Below are 15,824 nucleotides of genomic sequence, written 5' to 3' on the forward strand. Positions count from 1 at the left end.
TTGTGTATCTTTTTTTAAGCTTGCTTTAAGGTAGTATTTATTAGTCCTGATTTCCAGATAGTTTCTGTTGAGGGGGATGACCTTGCTGGTTTGGAAGATGTTAGCTTTGATGATAATTATGAAGTAGAGCTTACTGATGGTGATTCAAATGGTGATTCAAATTCTTAGAGTACCTTTATCAGATTAATTCAGAAGCAATTAACTGACATGGAAATGGTTTTCTTTGTCTTTTCTTTTCTTTGTTTTCTTTATATGTGATTTATAACCTTTATAGCAACAAATCCTTCCATCGGATCAAGAATTCCTTTATATACAGACCCATGACTTCCTATTCCTATCAAGTTCCAAGATTAGATTCCATCATATCTAAATAATGTATGCTTAATCTAGGCGACGGTGTCATGTGAAGTTTATGTGAATATAAACCAGCAGAGAATTGTACATCAAGACTGCTTTTTTGAGGTGGGATTTTCATTTCTCATATTTGTCTTCGATTTACAGTTTTATCTCCATATTATAATAATTAAATATACCTTCTTATATGTACATATTTGAGTAACAGATTTCTTTTATCTCTGAGGGACCTTCCACATCTCTAGTTTCTTGATTTAATTTGGTTTCGGTGTTTACTTGGTGATAAATATTCATGTTTAATTTGGATCTTTTTTTACTCTGTAGTCAAATATCTTTAAAATTATGATTAAAAAAATCCAACTTCTAAAAATAATTGTAACAACTTTTTAGTAGGATTTTAAAATACTTTAAAGTAATTAAATATGGGGTTCATTCATTAGTACTAAAAAACACTACAAATTTGCAGTATGTGATATTCCTGGACCATTTTTATAAGATGTTGGTAAAAAGTGTCATTGGTTGGGAATAGAACTAACTTCTGGTTTGAAAACTGGAACACGTGAAGATCTTGGTCCCGTCATTTTCTGAATGATGATAATCAAAGCTTACTTGAAACACATACAATATATGGCCGGACCATGATACTATGCTTCCAAACTAACTTTTTTTGTCCAAATTTCTACACAGTTTTGCGATCATTTGTTAGATCTAGGATAATAACTGAAAACCAGTATCCATGTTAGTTTAATAACAGAAAACCAGATTGCAGATCTAGGATAACAAGATTATGTTAGATGAGTAGACTATTGATGGCATAAAGCTTCTCTAATAGAAATTATGATTTTGGATTTGTCACAGATATTATAATAATTACAGTACAGCTAAGACTTTTGGACAATGAATCAAAGTGCAGCTCCTGAAGTCCAATCCTCTCCCTCTCCATCTGCCCCAAATGCATTCGTTTTTAGTCAGCATGCACTCCTGCACCTATTCAGTCTCCAAATACATTTGTTTTTCAATCAGCAGTTCAAGTTAATGTAAGTGTTCTATTTCCCGTCCTTTATTGGTACAGTGTTCTGTTCAGTCTTACTGTTTAAAATTGTTCTTCATTATTATTTGAAGTATTTTGTTGTATAAGAAGGGCTCTCCTTAGAAGTTGTTTCTTTATATATGTCTTTCTGTATGCGTAGAGAATTGTTGCTCTTTCAGGTCAAGAGTCCTGGTGGGTCTGAGTATTTCTGGATATGTGAAGTTATTTAAATTTTCCCATATATTCCTGTGTATGGTTGCAATATCATATATTCTTGTATCCTATTACAAATGATATTTTGGATGGAAACTTTCAGACGTGCGTGCTAGGAAATCTTCAAATGGTATTCTAAAATTTCAGTTTTAGAATTCTTGTGATATTAATCATTGCATTTCTAACTATTATATTATATTGTAGGTATCTAATCAAGTAAGTGTGCCACATGAAAGATGTAACAAAGAAGAAGAACCTTAGACATCTCTGTCTTTAATTTTTTGTATTGAACATCTTTGTTAGACATCTTTGTCTTTAATTTTTTGTATTGAACATCTTTGTTTTTATTATTTTTTATAGTATTGAACATCGTTGTTTTTAATTTTTATAGTATTAAATATTTTTGCCTTTAATAATGTATGTTGAACAATATAATTTACTTTATATAATAATATTCAATTTTAAATTATATTAAAACCAAATTTATAAATTTAATTTGAATCAGATTTATCATAATTCAATTTGAAACAAAAATGATCTGAAAGCATTCCCGGCGGTTTTTGGAAACTCTGGTTAATACCGGCGGTTTTTCGGAAACCCCAGTTAGTACCGGCGGTTTTTTGGAAATCCCGGTTAGTACTGGCAGTTTTTCGGAAACCCCGGTTAGTACCGGCGGTTTTTTGGAAACCCCGGCTAGTACCGGCGGTTTTCCAAAAACCCCGGTTAAAACTACCGGTAATTTTGTGACGGTGGTTTTCCCAATGGTTTGCTGCAACCGCGGGAAACATGCTTTTTGGGGGTTAAAACCCCTAGTAATGCTGAAAAAAACCCCTAGAAAAATTACATATTTTTGTAGTGTAATTTTTCTTATTTCATGTACAAGTTTTATTAAATAAAATAAATTAAGATATTTTCTTTATTTTATGTATTTTCAAATTTTATCGAATGGAATTTTCTTCTTCTTAATTTAGTATTTTTTATATTCTTAAATAGTTTTTACATTTTTTATTTTTTTTATTTTAGTTAATCACCCCAAAAATTAGGGTGTTTAATCCATTAGAACAATTGAATAGGTATGAGTATAACTCATTTCAAAAATACAAATTACTTTTTGTAATAAATAAGACAATTTTATAAAATGTAATCCATGTTAATAAAATCAATTACTTTCTCATACTTTTTTACTATGTATATCCTATTCATATTTTGGTAATGCTTATTATCTTAAACAATATAAAATGAATTCAATATTTACATGTAATAACTATGAAACATGATTTGATAATTAAAGGTGACCAAATTTATATATAGTAAGTAAAAATACCTTTTTATTAAAATATCTATGTCTTGATGTAAAAGAATACCACGTATTAATTACTTTTACATCCATGAATTTTATGAAAACTATTTATGTAAAATAAAATCATATTTAATTATTTAGTACGTGAAAATTCTATAAACTCTACCAAAAAAAAAATCAACATAGGAACAACATGAAATAGGTTTAGGCTTTCATGTTCTTTGTGTTAAAAACCTCAAATTAATTACTGGCTAATTTTCTACTACTAAACTGTTTCTCTTTTCACCAAAAGATAACCTATCTCACTTTTTCTTTTGTGGAAACAAAGAAGAGTAAGTAAAAAAATGAAGAAATGTACCATCCCCATTTGAAGAAAATGATGTATATTTGCACCAAGTTCAACTACTTTATATTTATTCCATTAAATAGTGCTGTACAATACAGTTACATTACATATGCCCATCTTAAAGCCCATCATTGATGAGTACAACACACATTCATAACATTAGTTGGTTGAAGAAGAATAAATGCAGGAATTCCACTTTCTATAAACAGTTATAAATATATAACATAGCTTTATACAAAAATATGTTTTAAAATTTTTTTAAGTGAGATAATATTGAATAAAAATATTAAAATACAAAAACAGAAATGAAGTTGTAATAAATGGCACATGGATAGCATTGATATGTAATATCAAGGTAAGTCAAATATCTTCACATTTGACTGTAAAGGTAAAGAGTACCGTTGAGTAATATTCAACAAGGAGAAATAATGAGAGTATGGGAAAGGAAGGAGATTTCTCGTTCATAGGTTGGGAGGCCTCACTCATATGTTGAGTTGCATGAGTAGAAACATAAACAGACCTGAAGTATAGTGACCATGTCCGTAAACACAACTAGCAAAAGGACGATGAGGGTAGCCATGAAGATTGTAACAACAAGAGATATCATGGTAGGACATCCATTGTGGGTGTAAGTGACATGTGGCTTAGAGAGGTTAATGGATGTAGTAGTGGTGGTAAAATCATTCCTTGAGATCATACTAGAGGCCTTTCATGGTTTCAAAACACCTGATAATGTGGTTACAACTGAGGATCAATATTTAATTGTGGAATCACATAGGAACAAAACTTATGTCTCGTCAGAAGCACGATTAGTGAGAGTGGGAATGATAATTGTACATATTATTGTTTAACTATCTTTGGATTAATCATTTGATTACACTTAGATCGATCATCATTGACCGATCATCTTTGATTGATTACGTTTAGACCGATCACCTTTGAGTTAATCATCTTTGGATAGATTATCTTTTAGCCGATCACTTAGATCGAATAGCAAGATCAATCGATTATAAAATGAAAGTCAAATTTTAACAGTCAATGATAACCAAAAACCAACTTATTGATGTTGATTAAGGTATGATTAGATCATGATTAGACTACCAAAAGTGTATCATCCAAGCAGTTTTAAATATACATAAGATCTTAGAAACCGAATAGAAAAGAGATAGAAAAGAGGTAGAACAAACTATCTCAAAATTGACACCACTCATTTAATCCATACGCAAACAATAATGTTTTCAAAAATGAAACAAAACTTCTTATTGATTTTCAATATTTTACATAATAACTTTTTCAAGATTTCATAATTTAATTATGCATGTCATAAGACAATGATAAGAATGACACCAAGATGATAAGAAGATGAAGAAAAATTATGATTTTTAGACCAATAATTTCGAGAAATAATGATAAAAAAATTAGTGAATTGAAATCAACAGAGAAATTGCTTTTAAATAAATAATTTGTCTTATTATTTACTGGTCATTATATAAACCTTTGAAGGAAAAAAATCTACAACACTAAAGTAAAAGAGCTAAAATGCAAGAAACAATTTACCCATAAGAATACTAAAATACAAGACACAATATCCCTAACATATCATGTGTAACTAATATGTTCAATAATAAATTGTTTCTATAATTTATGATTAATTAATTTTATCCTAATACCATCTATGTTGAACCATGTAAGTGATTAAGTGACTTCTTCCTTAAAGAAAAGTATATTATGTGAGTTGGTGTGGAATAATTATGAGAATCATGTGAATGGTTAAGTTTAAAGAACATATATCATGTGAGTTGGTGTGAAATAATTAATGGTTTGTAGTGTGAAATAAATGATAATATAACATTGTGCAAAATATATAATTTAAGGAGATATATTAACTTATAGTCTAAACAATAAAGAAACATTAAAATATTAAGGGATAAGGAACTAAAGGAAAATCTTGTATCAAACTCTTTAGTCTAAACGTAATGAACCATTTTACTACATCAAAGTGTAGTTTATATCAATGTGTTAGTACGGGTCAAATGAATCTTAGTGAGCAAGAGAGATCTTTAACAAAGAGTCTAGATTTCGTAGATGTTAGAAATATGTGTAACTTTTAATTTTTTCTGAAAATTAGGAAAGTAAGTTTTTTTGTATACCATTGTTGAAATAAAAGATTTTTGAAAAATAAATATTTATATATATGATAATAAAAAATTCTCCAAAATTGTGGGGAGTCTAAAAATATATACAAATTATATCAATCCTACACTACAATAACATCTTTAAATATCAATCTATTTTAGAGAAAAAAAATAACTAATTATAATAAATAATTTAAATATTAATTTATAAATTAAAAATTATTGATTTCTAAAATAGTTACTATTATAAATAAAAAATTACACTTTGATATATACAAATATTACTTATCAATTTATACACTAATTCCTTTAATAGTAAAAAATAAATATTTTTATCTCTAAAATAGGTTATTATTTAAGGACTTTTTTTTAGTGTTAAGAGAGAATAATAAATATTAATATATAACCATTAATTTTTCGTACATAATATTTTATATGTAATTATATTTTTTTATGTTAACTTATTATTTTATAGTTTTGTTATACTGACCATGCATAGCAAAAGAACATAAAATCATAATATCAACCAGTAATTCAGAACCATAATTAGATTAGAGGTTTCAACATATTTTTATTTATTTTATTTTAATATATATATATATATATATATATATATATATATATATATATATATATATATATAAAAGTTAAGTTTATTTCTACGATAATGTAATGTTGAACTACTTTTTCCTCTCGTCGCTTTCATAATAACTAAGGTAAAGGTGAACGAAATAATCCAAAGAAGGAAAAATCAACATTTTTGTCGTTTAGAAGAAAATGGCAAGCAACCATATGGTAGGTCTAAAATATACAGATCACGTAAGGAATGGTTTCAATTTTGCATATATTCCGCAAATAACACATTCCCAAAAAGAAATGCACATTATGGATATTACTAATGTGTAAATAAAGTATTTACCAAATCCAAATCTCATCAATAGATTAATATATAAAAGAATATTATTTAGGAGATAAAATAATTCAATAAAGTAACTATCTAAAATAAGGAGTAAAGATATTATAAATTATTTATTATAACAAAAAGTTATTAAATTATTTAAGAATAAAAATAAAAATTGTGGACCCACATATGTCGTTATTTCTTTGGTAAGATTACCAACTACCATTGCAGCTGTTCTTTTAAGAGTATTAAACTAAGACTTGCATTGTCACAAACAACCCAAACAAACACAATGACTTCTCAAACCCCAAAACCAAAGCTTGTTCTGCCACTCAAAACCCGAGCTGCGTTATCCGTTCTCTCCGCCTTAACAGATTTTACCCGTCGCTCCAACGGCACCGTTAATCGCGGTTTCCTCAAAATCCTCGATTTTAAGAGCCCATCCAAAGCCAAATCCGTTAACGGCGTTTCTACTAAAGACGTCACTGTTGACAAATACAGAAAACTCTGGATTCGTGTCTACACTCCCACACCCTCCTCCGCTGACGGAGTTCTTCCCGTCGTCATTTTCTTCCACGGCGGCGGCTTCACTTTCCTCTCGGCGGACTCCTTTGCTTATGACGCTGTGTGCCGGCAATTCTGTCACCGAACCCCTGCCGTTGTTGTTTCCGTGAACTATCGCCTCACGCCGGAGCACCGGTTCCCTTGTCAATACGACGACGGCGAGGACGTACTCAAGTTTCTTGCCGAAAATCCCTCGGTGTTGCCGGAAAATGCTGACCTGAAAAAGTGCTTCCTCGCCGGTGATAGCGCCGGCGCGAATTTGGCTCATCACGTGGCAGTTCGGGTCGCCAAGTCGGGGCTCCGTGGAGTTCGGCTCGTCGGGTTGATTTCCATTCAACCGTGGTTTGGAGGGGAGGAGCGTACTGATTCGGAGCTGAAATATAAGGATGCACCGCTGGTTTCGATATCAAGAACCGATTGGCTGTGGAAGGCGTTTTTGCCGGAGGGATCAGATCGCGACCACTGGGCGGTAAATGTGAGCGGAGCGAATTCGGAGGATTTGTCGGGTCTGGATTACCCGAGTGCCCTTGTGATTGTGGGTGGGTTTGACCCGTTACAAGATTGGCAAAGAAGGTACTGTGAGTGGTTGAAAAAATCAGGGAAAAAGGTACAACTGATTGAGTATCCAACCATGTTTCATGCATTTTATATTTTCCCTGAATTGCCAGAGTCATCTCGATTGGTCTCACAGGTCAAAGATTTCATCACCACAGAATCTCTTATTTGAAATTATCATTATTGAATGTAAAAATCAAATATATTAATCACCGTTGGAGTCTACTGTTAAAGGTTTTGCAAGTTTTTTCTTTGGGCCTTAAAAATATTTAGTATTTGTATTTCTAAAATTTTATTAGTTCTGGGTTTAATGTTGTGACGATGATTAAGGTGTGTTGTTTAGTAGTATATGCTAGTTTGAATCTTTACAAATGAAAAATCAGTCCTATTTTTATAAGGTTTATATCCATGTTGTTATTCACTAGTGTGCCGAAAAACTTTTTTAACCAGATTAAATAAGGTTTTTTAAATTTATTTTAAAATTTGTGTAGTATGTGCCATAATTGAACCTCTTCATCCGGTTTAAAAAGTCTATTTTTTATATCGAATCTAGAAAATAATTTAAAAAATTCATTTAGAAAGCAAAAATTTATATCACATGATATATAACATCCAGACTTTTAAATTGATTTGAACTTTAACCCATTTAAAAAATGAAATATATATGATATATAATATAATATGTTGTAATAATTACAAAAAATAATATAATCTTAATTTAATAAAATCATTTAATATCATCTATTATAAACACATAAAAGAAACGAAATTTACTGTTTATGAATTTCTTTTATGACCTCTTAGTTTAATAAAAACGTTTGATTGAAAATCTACGTAATAACACTTTGAGTAAATTTATAGAAATAAATATTTAAAATATTAGTTATAAATTATACACTTTATTAAATCTCACGAGTCTAACATAATATTTATACTTAAAGTTCTCTAGTCGATGCAAACATGCAAGTTAAACTCATAGAATATTATCAGCTTTTTAATTGTAGGTTTAATAGTTTCTTTTGTTTCTAGTTGTACTCGATTGTGTCAATTTGATCTTTGGTTTTAAAAAAGTGTCTACTTGATCTTGACTTAGTAAATTTTGTGTCAACGTTGTTCATTCCGTTAAAAAGAAACAAACGGAGTTAATAGTATGATGATATGGCAGTTTCTTTTCAAATTTTTTTTTAATCTTTGGGCCACTTATTTCCTCCTGCCACGTCAGCATTCAACAAAAACCCTAATTCCTCCACCGTCAGCCAAACCCTATCTGCCACCACCACCTTGCCGTGTCGCAACAATGAAGTCCAAACCATATCCAATTGTGCCGCCACCACCCACACCATCAATGCCACAAAGAACCTGCAACCACCACATCGTCTTTCACCATCAATGCCACAACCACCCACACTGTGAAACCATCCACCACCATGAACCATTCCGCGTCGTCACCACCATGTCGCGTCTTCACCACCATGCCACGTCTTCACCACCTTGCCAGAAATCACACAATCAGGTTCGAACCTACCCTCCATCATCAATCTAGTGCAACCCAAATCACCAACAACAACATCATTTTCTTCCTCGTGATTAAGACCGAGAAAAATTCCCAATTTTTGAACTCCCAATTCGCGCAGATCGGACAACCCTCACACCATCCCAATTCGCACCGCCACCATTGCGAGACCCATAAGCTTTTCCTAGCGCCACCATGACCTCGCAACACGCCACCATGCCACAAATCCATTAAAACAGTCAAATCTAAATCGAGCTCAACATCTAAACACTAGAAAAGTAACAGATCTCGAAAAAAAAAGCAAAAAAAAACAATACCTTGCTCTTGGTGACTGAGTCATTAACATTAATAGTAGGGAACAAAAGAGTATCACTGGCCTGCATATGATACAGCCTCTTCACACCAATGGTAGTCTATTCAGAAACCCCAACAATACGCTCCTTCATCTTGCGGTACTTGGTGGGGTCGGTCTTTAACCCATCTTTGATGATGGTAAGCACGATCTAGAACTCAGCCTTGTCAGTGGAAGCGGGGTCGAGGAACGCGTTGGTTTTCTCATAAAGCTCCTCGGCCTTGACACCCTTGTGGATGAGGAGGGTGGCGTCACCACCACCGTCGTCGATGATGATGTCAGGACCGCCGCTGGGGCCCTAATCAAGGTGTTGTCGCAGGCGATGGCAGCAACGGCGATGGCAGCGATGGCAGCGACGGCGATGGCAGCGACGGCGTGGTCCTGGGTGGAGAAGATGTTGTAAGAGCACCAGCGAACCTCGGTGTCTTGTGCCCTAACTCAATTTTTTCCTAAATTCTAAAACTCAATTTGTAAAATCCACCTCAACATCTCATTGCTTACCACGTCATCACACAGATAACTTAAAATTGACACGTTACCAATTTATACTGCCATATCATCAATTCATTAACACCGTTAGTGTTTTTTAACGGAATGGATAAAATTAACACAAAATTTACTAAGTCAGGACTAAGTAGACACTTTTTTAAAACCAAATATCAAATTGACACAACCGAGCACAACTGGGGACAAAAAAGGCTATTAAGCCTTAATTGTATTTCAATAGTCTAAAATATTAACTACTCATTGTTGACGTATTGAACTCCAACTTCTAGAGATGATATGTGTTTTGTGCAATATTGAATAAGCCTCAACCACTCTGTAAAAGTTAATTGTAAACTGAAATATGTGCCTAGTATAGTAAAATTAAAATATATAACATAATAAATAAATTATTAAAAAAAACTTACGCTATTGGTGTACTTTTAATTGTCTAAGTGTTAGGTTTATTTTGTAATAAACATAAGAGAACCATAAGAAATTGTTGAGGAAAAATTACTAGCATACGCCATTGACCCATGTAAATTCAAACGATATTAGATACAATAAATTTTACATAAATATAATTCAATTTATAAAAAGACATACTTATAGTTTCAAATAAGGTACTCAGTAGACTTTTTTTTCCCTTTACAAAGGTCTCTGTACTTTTACACTTCTTTACCTTTATTTCCAACTTCTTAAATGACAACAAGGTCAATAAATCCATATATGTAATCGTTCTTCCTCCAAATGCATATACTTGAAAATGAATAATATAAAATAACCTATTGAATATATTTAAACTTGATAAAAGTAAAAAATTATGTATATCAACCAAAGTTGTAATACTTTTATATATATATATATATATATATATATATATATATATATATATATATATATATATATATATATATATATATATATATATATATAACATATTAGTGTTAGAGATAACCTCAAAAAAAATCTATCATATAAAAAAGGGAGGCGAGATGTCCAATTTGAGACTTCAAGAGGCATTTCTAACTCAATTGGTTGCAGGGAGATTTTCATTTTCATTGCACCAAGTTGTTTTAGAATCGTCTGTTGACAATTGTGGCAACTGTAGCGGTTGTGGCAACTGTAGCGGTTGTGGCAACGATTTATTCACATCTTTCTCCTCTTGAGTTCCAAATTGGTATACATATTTAAAGAATTAAATAAGATTAATATACATTAATAAAAAAAAAGTCTTTAATTAAAACAACTAAGAGCAATTACCTCCTTTGCAACTGTTTTTGCTAATTAAATTGACTAAAGGATAAAATTTCCAAGGGCTTGCCCCACTGTCTCAACCTCCTGAGTGAGTATAGGGACTCGAGTAGTAGCATCTCGAACCTCTACAACCACCACCATCATCATATCAACTTTAATGGTTTCATGGTGTACGGTTGACCTTATTGAATACATTTTACCTAAGGTAACCAAGTAATGTTTGTAAAATAGATCAAAGAATATAATTCAACAAATAAGTACATATCAAATAATATAATTAGACAAATTACCTAAAACCACTAAGCACTAGAGGGCATCATCATTAAACAACTTGTAGTCTGTATCAATAATGGGAGAAGCCTCTTGAGGGGAAACATCACAACTACACTTTGTGCTTATACAAATAAGAGAAGATTGTTAATGAGGATTCTTAAGTTGGCCTACGGGAGAGGCTAACTCTGCTAACTCATCTACTAACAATTGTGTCTGCATATCAAAGTACTCATTCTTCAATTATGCCCATATATCACAATACTTCTTAGTCTCGCTCATCCCCTCTCTCATCTCTTATCTCTTTTCTTCTCTAATAGACTTGAGAACTTCCTCAACGACATGGGTTTTACTATGATGAGTTGATAGGCTGAAACATTTATAGATACCAACAAAATTTCCAATACCATAAACACATCCATGTTGCTTTGGACGACCAATGGCAACCGTCAACATGTCCTCACACCCTTATTGAGTGAAGGTACCATGTGTGCTCTGCAACACAACTCATCCTACAATCTAAAATTTTGAAGTTAAGATTAGAAAATATGTTAATAATTTGTTAACATTGAGGTACTTACAATGCACCACCGGTTCCTCAAATGTATACTCCCTTGATGGTCTTTGGAGAGCTCTCTTCCATGTATCATGACGAGGAAGACGAGCCATCATACTCATATCTAAGGCCCTACTAGGATTAGAGGCAGTTGCCTTTTTCATCATCTTCTGGTCCAATTTCTCATAACCCCCACGAGAGAATCTATGAATGTGGAGATTTCTTTTTTCATCTCTTGTGCAACTCTCCTCTTAGCCTATGACATCAAATTATAAAGAATGAATCATATTAGCAATATGTTATTATAAATAGTTTAACCTACATATAATATTAATTTACCTGAAAGGCGGTATCTAATCACTTCTCCTTAACGAGTTATATACATAGTCTTAAAATTCTTCCATCGTTCTCCAGCATATAAAATCCATTTTTTCCTTAATAGATTAGTGTTTGGAACTTCATATTTGCCCTGCTCAATAAGAATCAATAACGTATGTTAAATATAAATTATATATGCTCACGATAAATTATATAAGTTAAGATTTCATACTAGGATACTCATATCTACTTCTTCACACATTCTTACACATGGTCCTAATCATCACTAATAACGGATGTCTTGCTTCTACTGAGCAAGGCAACATAACTGACGGATTTTGTGTTGTTCTCTCCCAAAGGTTTACAGGTTTACATATCAAAACAGATTGGCAAGTTATGATCAGCGTTGCAAGTAGTTGTCAACTCTCTTAACCTAGTCTCACACCTACCCCTTATTTTGGGTAGGTGTATGAATCTCATCTCCACTTTGTGAAGGTAGGGAAGACTCCAGATGGTATGTGACTAGACATATCCCTATTCAAACCATTAATTTTTAGAAAGAATTAATGGATAAAATAAACATATAATTTGAAATATATCTAAAATTTGAATTTATACATTGTCAAGTTGGAAAGTTCTTCCATAACACTTCATGGTGATCGTCACGTATGGCATAGACATCATTTACTTTATTATCAACATTTAAGGTTGACATATTTGATGAGAAAGATGGAGTTTCACTAATATCAAGAATGACTTCATCATTGTCATTAGTATCATGCATTGTTCTGACTTAGAGCACCACTGATCTTTTGTTGTTTAAGGGATTAGTGACATAAAATACTTGTTTTGCCTGAGATGCCATGATGAATGGCTTTCCAATATAGTCTGCCTTTTCTAATTCAACCAATGTAAAACCTAGATCATCGATCTTGATGTCAATAGTACCATAAACTCACTTACATCTAAAAATAAGTACTTTGAAACTTATGTAATCTATCACCCAAATATCATCAATTACACCAAAATAGAACATTAATGCTATATTAAAATTTTCATCCTTTAAACTCAAGAAATGCATTGATTCAACCTTCACCATTACTCCACTATTTTGTGTGGTGTTTTTTTTATGTTATTCTTTTATGTGAAATGTATAATTGTTTATATCATACTCACTCTGACATATGACATCAAAGTTTGGCTTACTTGATAGTCACTTAAATGTATTAGAAGTTGTATGATCAACTTGTTGTTTGAACCACTTTAAAAAGGTTATGTTGTGTTCATTAATGACTCACTTCTAAGGCATTCGTGGATTATATCTCTTTATAATATTTTTATGAGCACTTAAGTAGGAGATGACTTCTTCAATGTTATTCAATATGTGTGTATGTGTGTGTGTGTGTGCGCGCTCATAGAACTTCAGCTCTATTCAGAATCATAACTTTTGTGCTTCAAGTATCCTTAACAACGTCTCTTCCATGGTAACGAGACTTAGGTACTCCTATAGCTTTAACATCTAATAAGTAGTTTATATATAGAACTCAATAGCTTCCTCAGCACATCATTCAATGATTGATACTTTAGGACCATATTGATTATTTACATAGCCTTTTAATATTTTTATGTATCGCTCAATACAATATTTCCATCGTAAGAATACTAAACCATAAATTCTAACTTCTCTTACTATATTAATAATTAGGTGCACCATAATATCAAAGAAAAAGAAAATACATCTCCAACTAACACAATATGACCATAGCCTATTTTTTTTAGTTGATCTAACTTGACAAAAAAAATTATCTCTCCATTTAGAAGATGAATTTATAAATGAACATTCCTATAAACACTTAGTATTTTGTTAATATTGAATACACTAAATTTCTCACATTATATTAATCTCTATATGTAATGTTAGAGATTCTTCATCCTTAGATTTAAAACTAGGTAATTTTATAGAATTAGGTAAACAACATTGATTGAATGTTTTGATTTGAATTTCAAAAAATCACAAGAAAATTTTCACATATAACAGAAAAAATACGTCAATAAAAAATCCTCATATAGAAAATGAATTTATAAATGAACTAAATACTTGACATTATGTTAATATTGAATACTTACAACAAACACAATTTTCTTAAACAAAGCATGGCTCATATGGTATTATTTCACTACGACCACCACCACTGTAAAAACAAATGACTAACAACATTAATCAATTCTATTCAGCGAGTTTCTTATTCATGAAATCCTTTATTTGTGTGATCATTTGAGAAGACTCGGGCAAATCAGGAAATATATAAAAAGCATGAAACATCTTTGGATACTCAACCAATTGGGCCTTTTTACCCGATTTTGTTAACCACTCGTAAAACCTCCTTTGCCAATCTTGTAAAGGATCAAACCCACCCACAACCACAACGGTATCCGGGTAATCCAAACCCGACAAATCCTCCGAATTCGGCCCACTCACGTTGCATGCTCTGTGGTCACGATCCGACCCGTCAGGCAAAAACGCCTTCCACGTCCAATCGGTCCTCTCCTTTGACACCAGCGGCGCACCTTCAAACCTCACCTCAGCCTCCGTCCGCTCCTCCCCACCGAAAAAAGGTTGGATCGCCACCAACCCGACGATCCGGATTCTCCGAAGCCCTGAATTCCCAACCTCGTTTTCCCGCATTCCCATCTTCCCCACCCGAACTGCGACGTTGTGAGCTAAGTTAGCCCCGGCGCTGTCGCCGGCAAGGAAACATTTTGACACATCAGCGTTTTCCGGCAGTACCATGCGATTCTCGTCGAGGAAGTGGAGGAAGAGCTCACCGTCGTCGTACTGTGACGGGTACCGGTGCTCCGGTGTGCGGCGGTAGTTGACAGAAACAACGACGGCGGGGACGTGGAGGCATATTCGGCGACAGACGGCGTCGTAGCCGAGGGAGTCCGGCGAGAGGAACGCGAAGCCACCCCCATGGAAGTAGACGACGACGGGGAGGGTGCCGGCGGCGGGGGAGACTGCGGGGGCGAATACTCGGAACCAGAGTTTGTTTTCGGCGTCAATGGTGACATCTTTAGAGGTAACACCATTAACGGGTGAGGAGCTGGCGTGTGCCTTGAGATCGAGAAGGTTCGTTAGACAGCGATTAATGGTGCCGTTAGAGCGACGCGCAGCGTCGGTAATCGTAGAAATAAAGGTTATTGAAATGCGCGCCTTCCATGGTATAACCGGTTTGGGTTTTGCCGTTTCAGAGCCTTTGGATAGCGCCATTGTCGTTTCTGCGTTTCCAAGAATGAGAAAAGCTTCAAATGGGGAAATTGCAGAAGAACGACAACATTCGCCAACTCGACACTTATTTCATTTTTCTGTTGTAAAAGGTAAGCGGTCGTTATTTATCACATCACTTTATAATTAAAGCTTCCATTTCATAGGTTGTTTGATCAAAGTGGCTTATTACAAATATGAAAAATGGTATTTTGGTGTTTTCAGTTAAATCAGGATGTCCAAATAGTCCTTCCCTAAATTAGACTTCATGCCTTGGAGTTCCACCCTTGATGATAGATACACTTTCGGCCAATACATCATTATATTTCTAAATATTTTGTCATATGCTTTAAATATTTAATATGATCATTATTTTGTAGGTCTTGTAAGGAATGGAATCACATTGTTTGTATTT

The 15,824-nt window shown here is 33.1% G+C and overlaps 2 protein-coding genes and 1 pseudogene across 2 annotated transcripts; 1 reads left to right on the top strand and 2 right to left on the bottom strand.

Annotated features, from left to right (window-relative positions):
* The first annotated feature begins 6,538 nt into the window (after nt 1–6,538).
* On the top strand, nt 6,539–7,795 carry LOC108345077 (probable carboxylesterase 18). The gene has a single exon (XM_017583642.1). The coding sequence runs from the start codon at nt 6,572–6,574 to the stop codon at nt 7,568–7,570; it is 999 nt and encodes a 332-aa protein (XP_017439131.1). The 5' UTR covers nt 6,539–6,571; the 3' UTR covers nt 7,571–7,795.
* Nucleotides 7,796–8,661: 866 nt separating this feature from the next.
* Nucleotides 8,662–11,996, bottom strand: LOC128193802 (adenosylhomocysteinase-like; annotated as a pseudogene).
* Nucleotides 11,997–14,289: 2,293 nt separating this feature from the next.
* Nucleotides 14,290–15,505, bottom strand: LOC108345211 (probable carboxylesterase 18). The gene has a single exon (XM_017583791.1). The coding sequence runs from the start codon at nt 15,413–15,415 to the stop codon at nt 14,375–14,377; it is 1,041 nt and encodes a 346-aa protein (XP_017439280.1). The 5' UTR covers nt 15,416–15,505; the 3' UTR covers nt 14,290–14,374.
* Nucleotides 15,506–15,824: the final 319 nt, after the last annotated feature.

The sequence above is a fragment of the Vigna angularis genome, chromosome 8 (assembly GCF_016808095.1).
Source record: "Vigna angularis cultivar LongXiaoDou No.4 chromosome 8, ASM1680809v1, whole genome shotgun sequence".
Lineage (NCBI taxonomy): Eukaryota > Viridiplantae > Streptophyta > Magnoliopsida > Fabales > Fabaceae > Vigna > Vigna angularis.

Bases quoted from the DNA above. Each gene is read 5' to 3' on its own strand.
- LOC108345077 (XM_017583642.1), top strand. From the start codon at position 6,572: ATGACTTCTCAAACCCCAAAACCAAAGCTTGTTCTGCCACTCAAAACC.
- LOC108345211 (XM_017583791.1), bottom strand. From the start codon at position 15,415: ATGGCGCTATCCAAAGGCTCTGAAACGGCAAAACCCAAACCGGTTATA.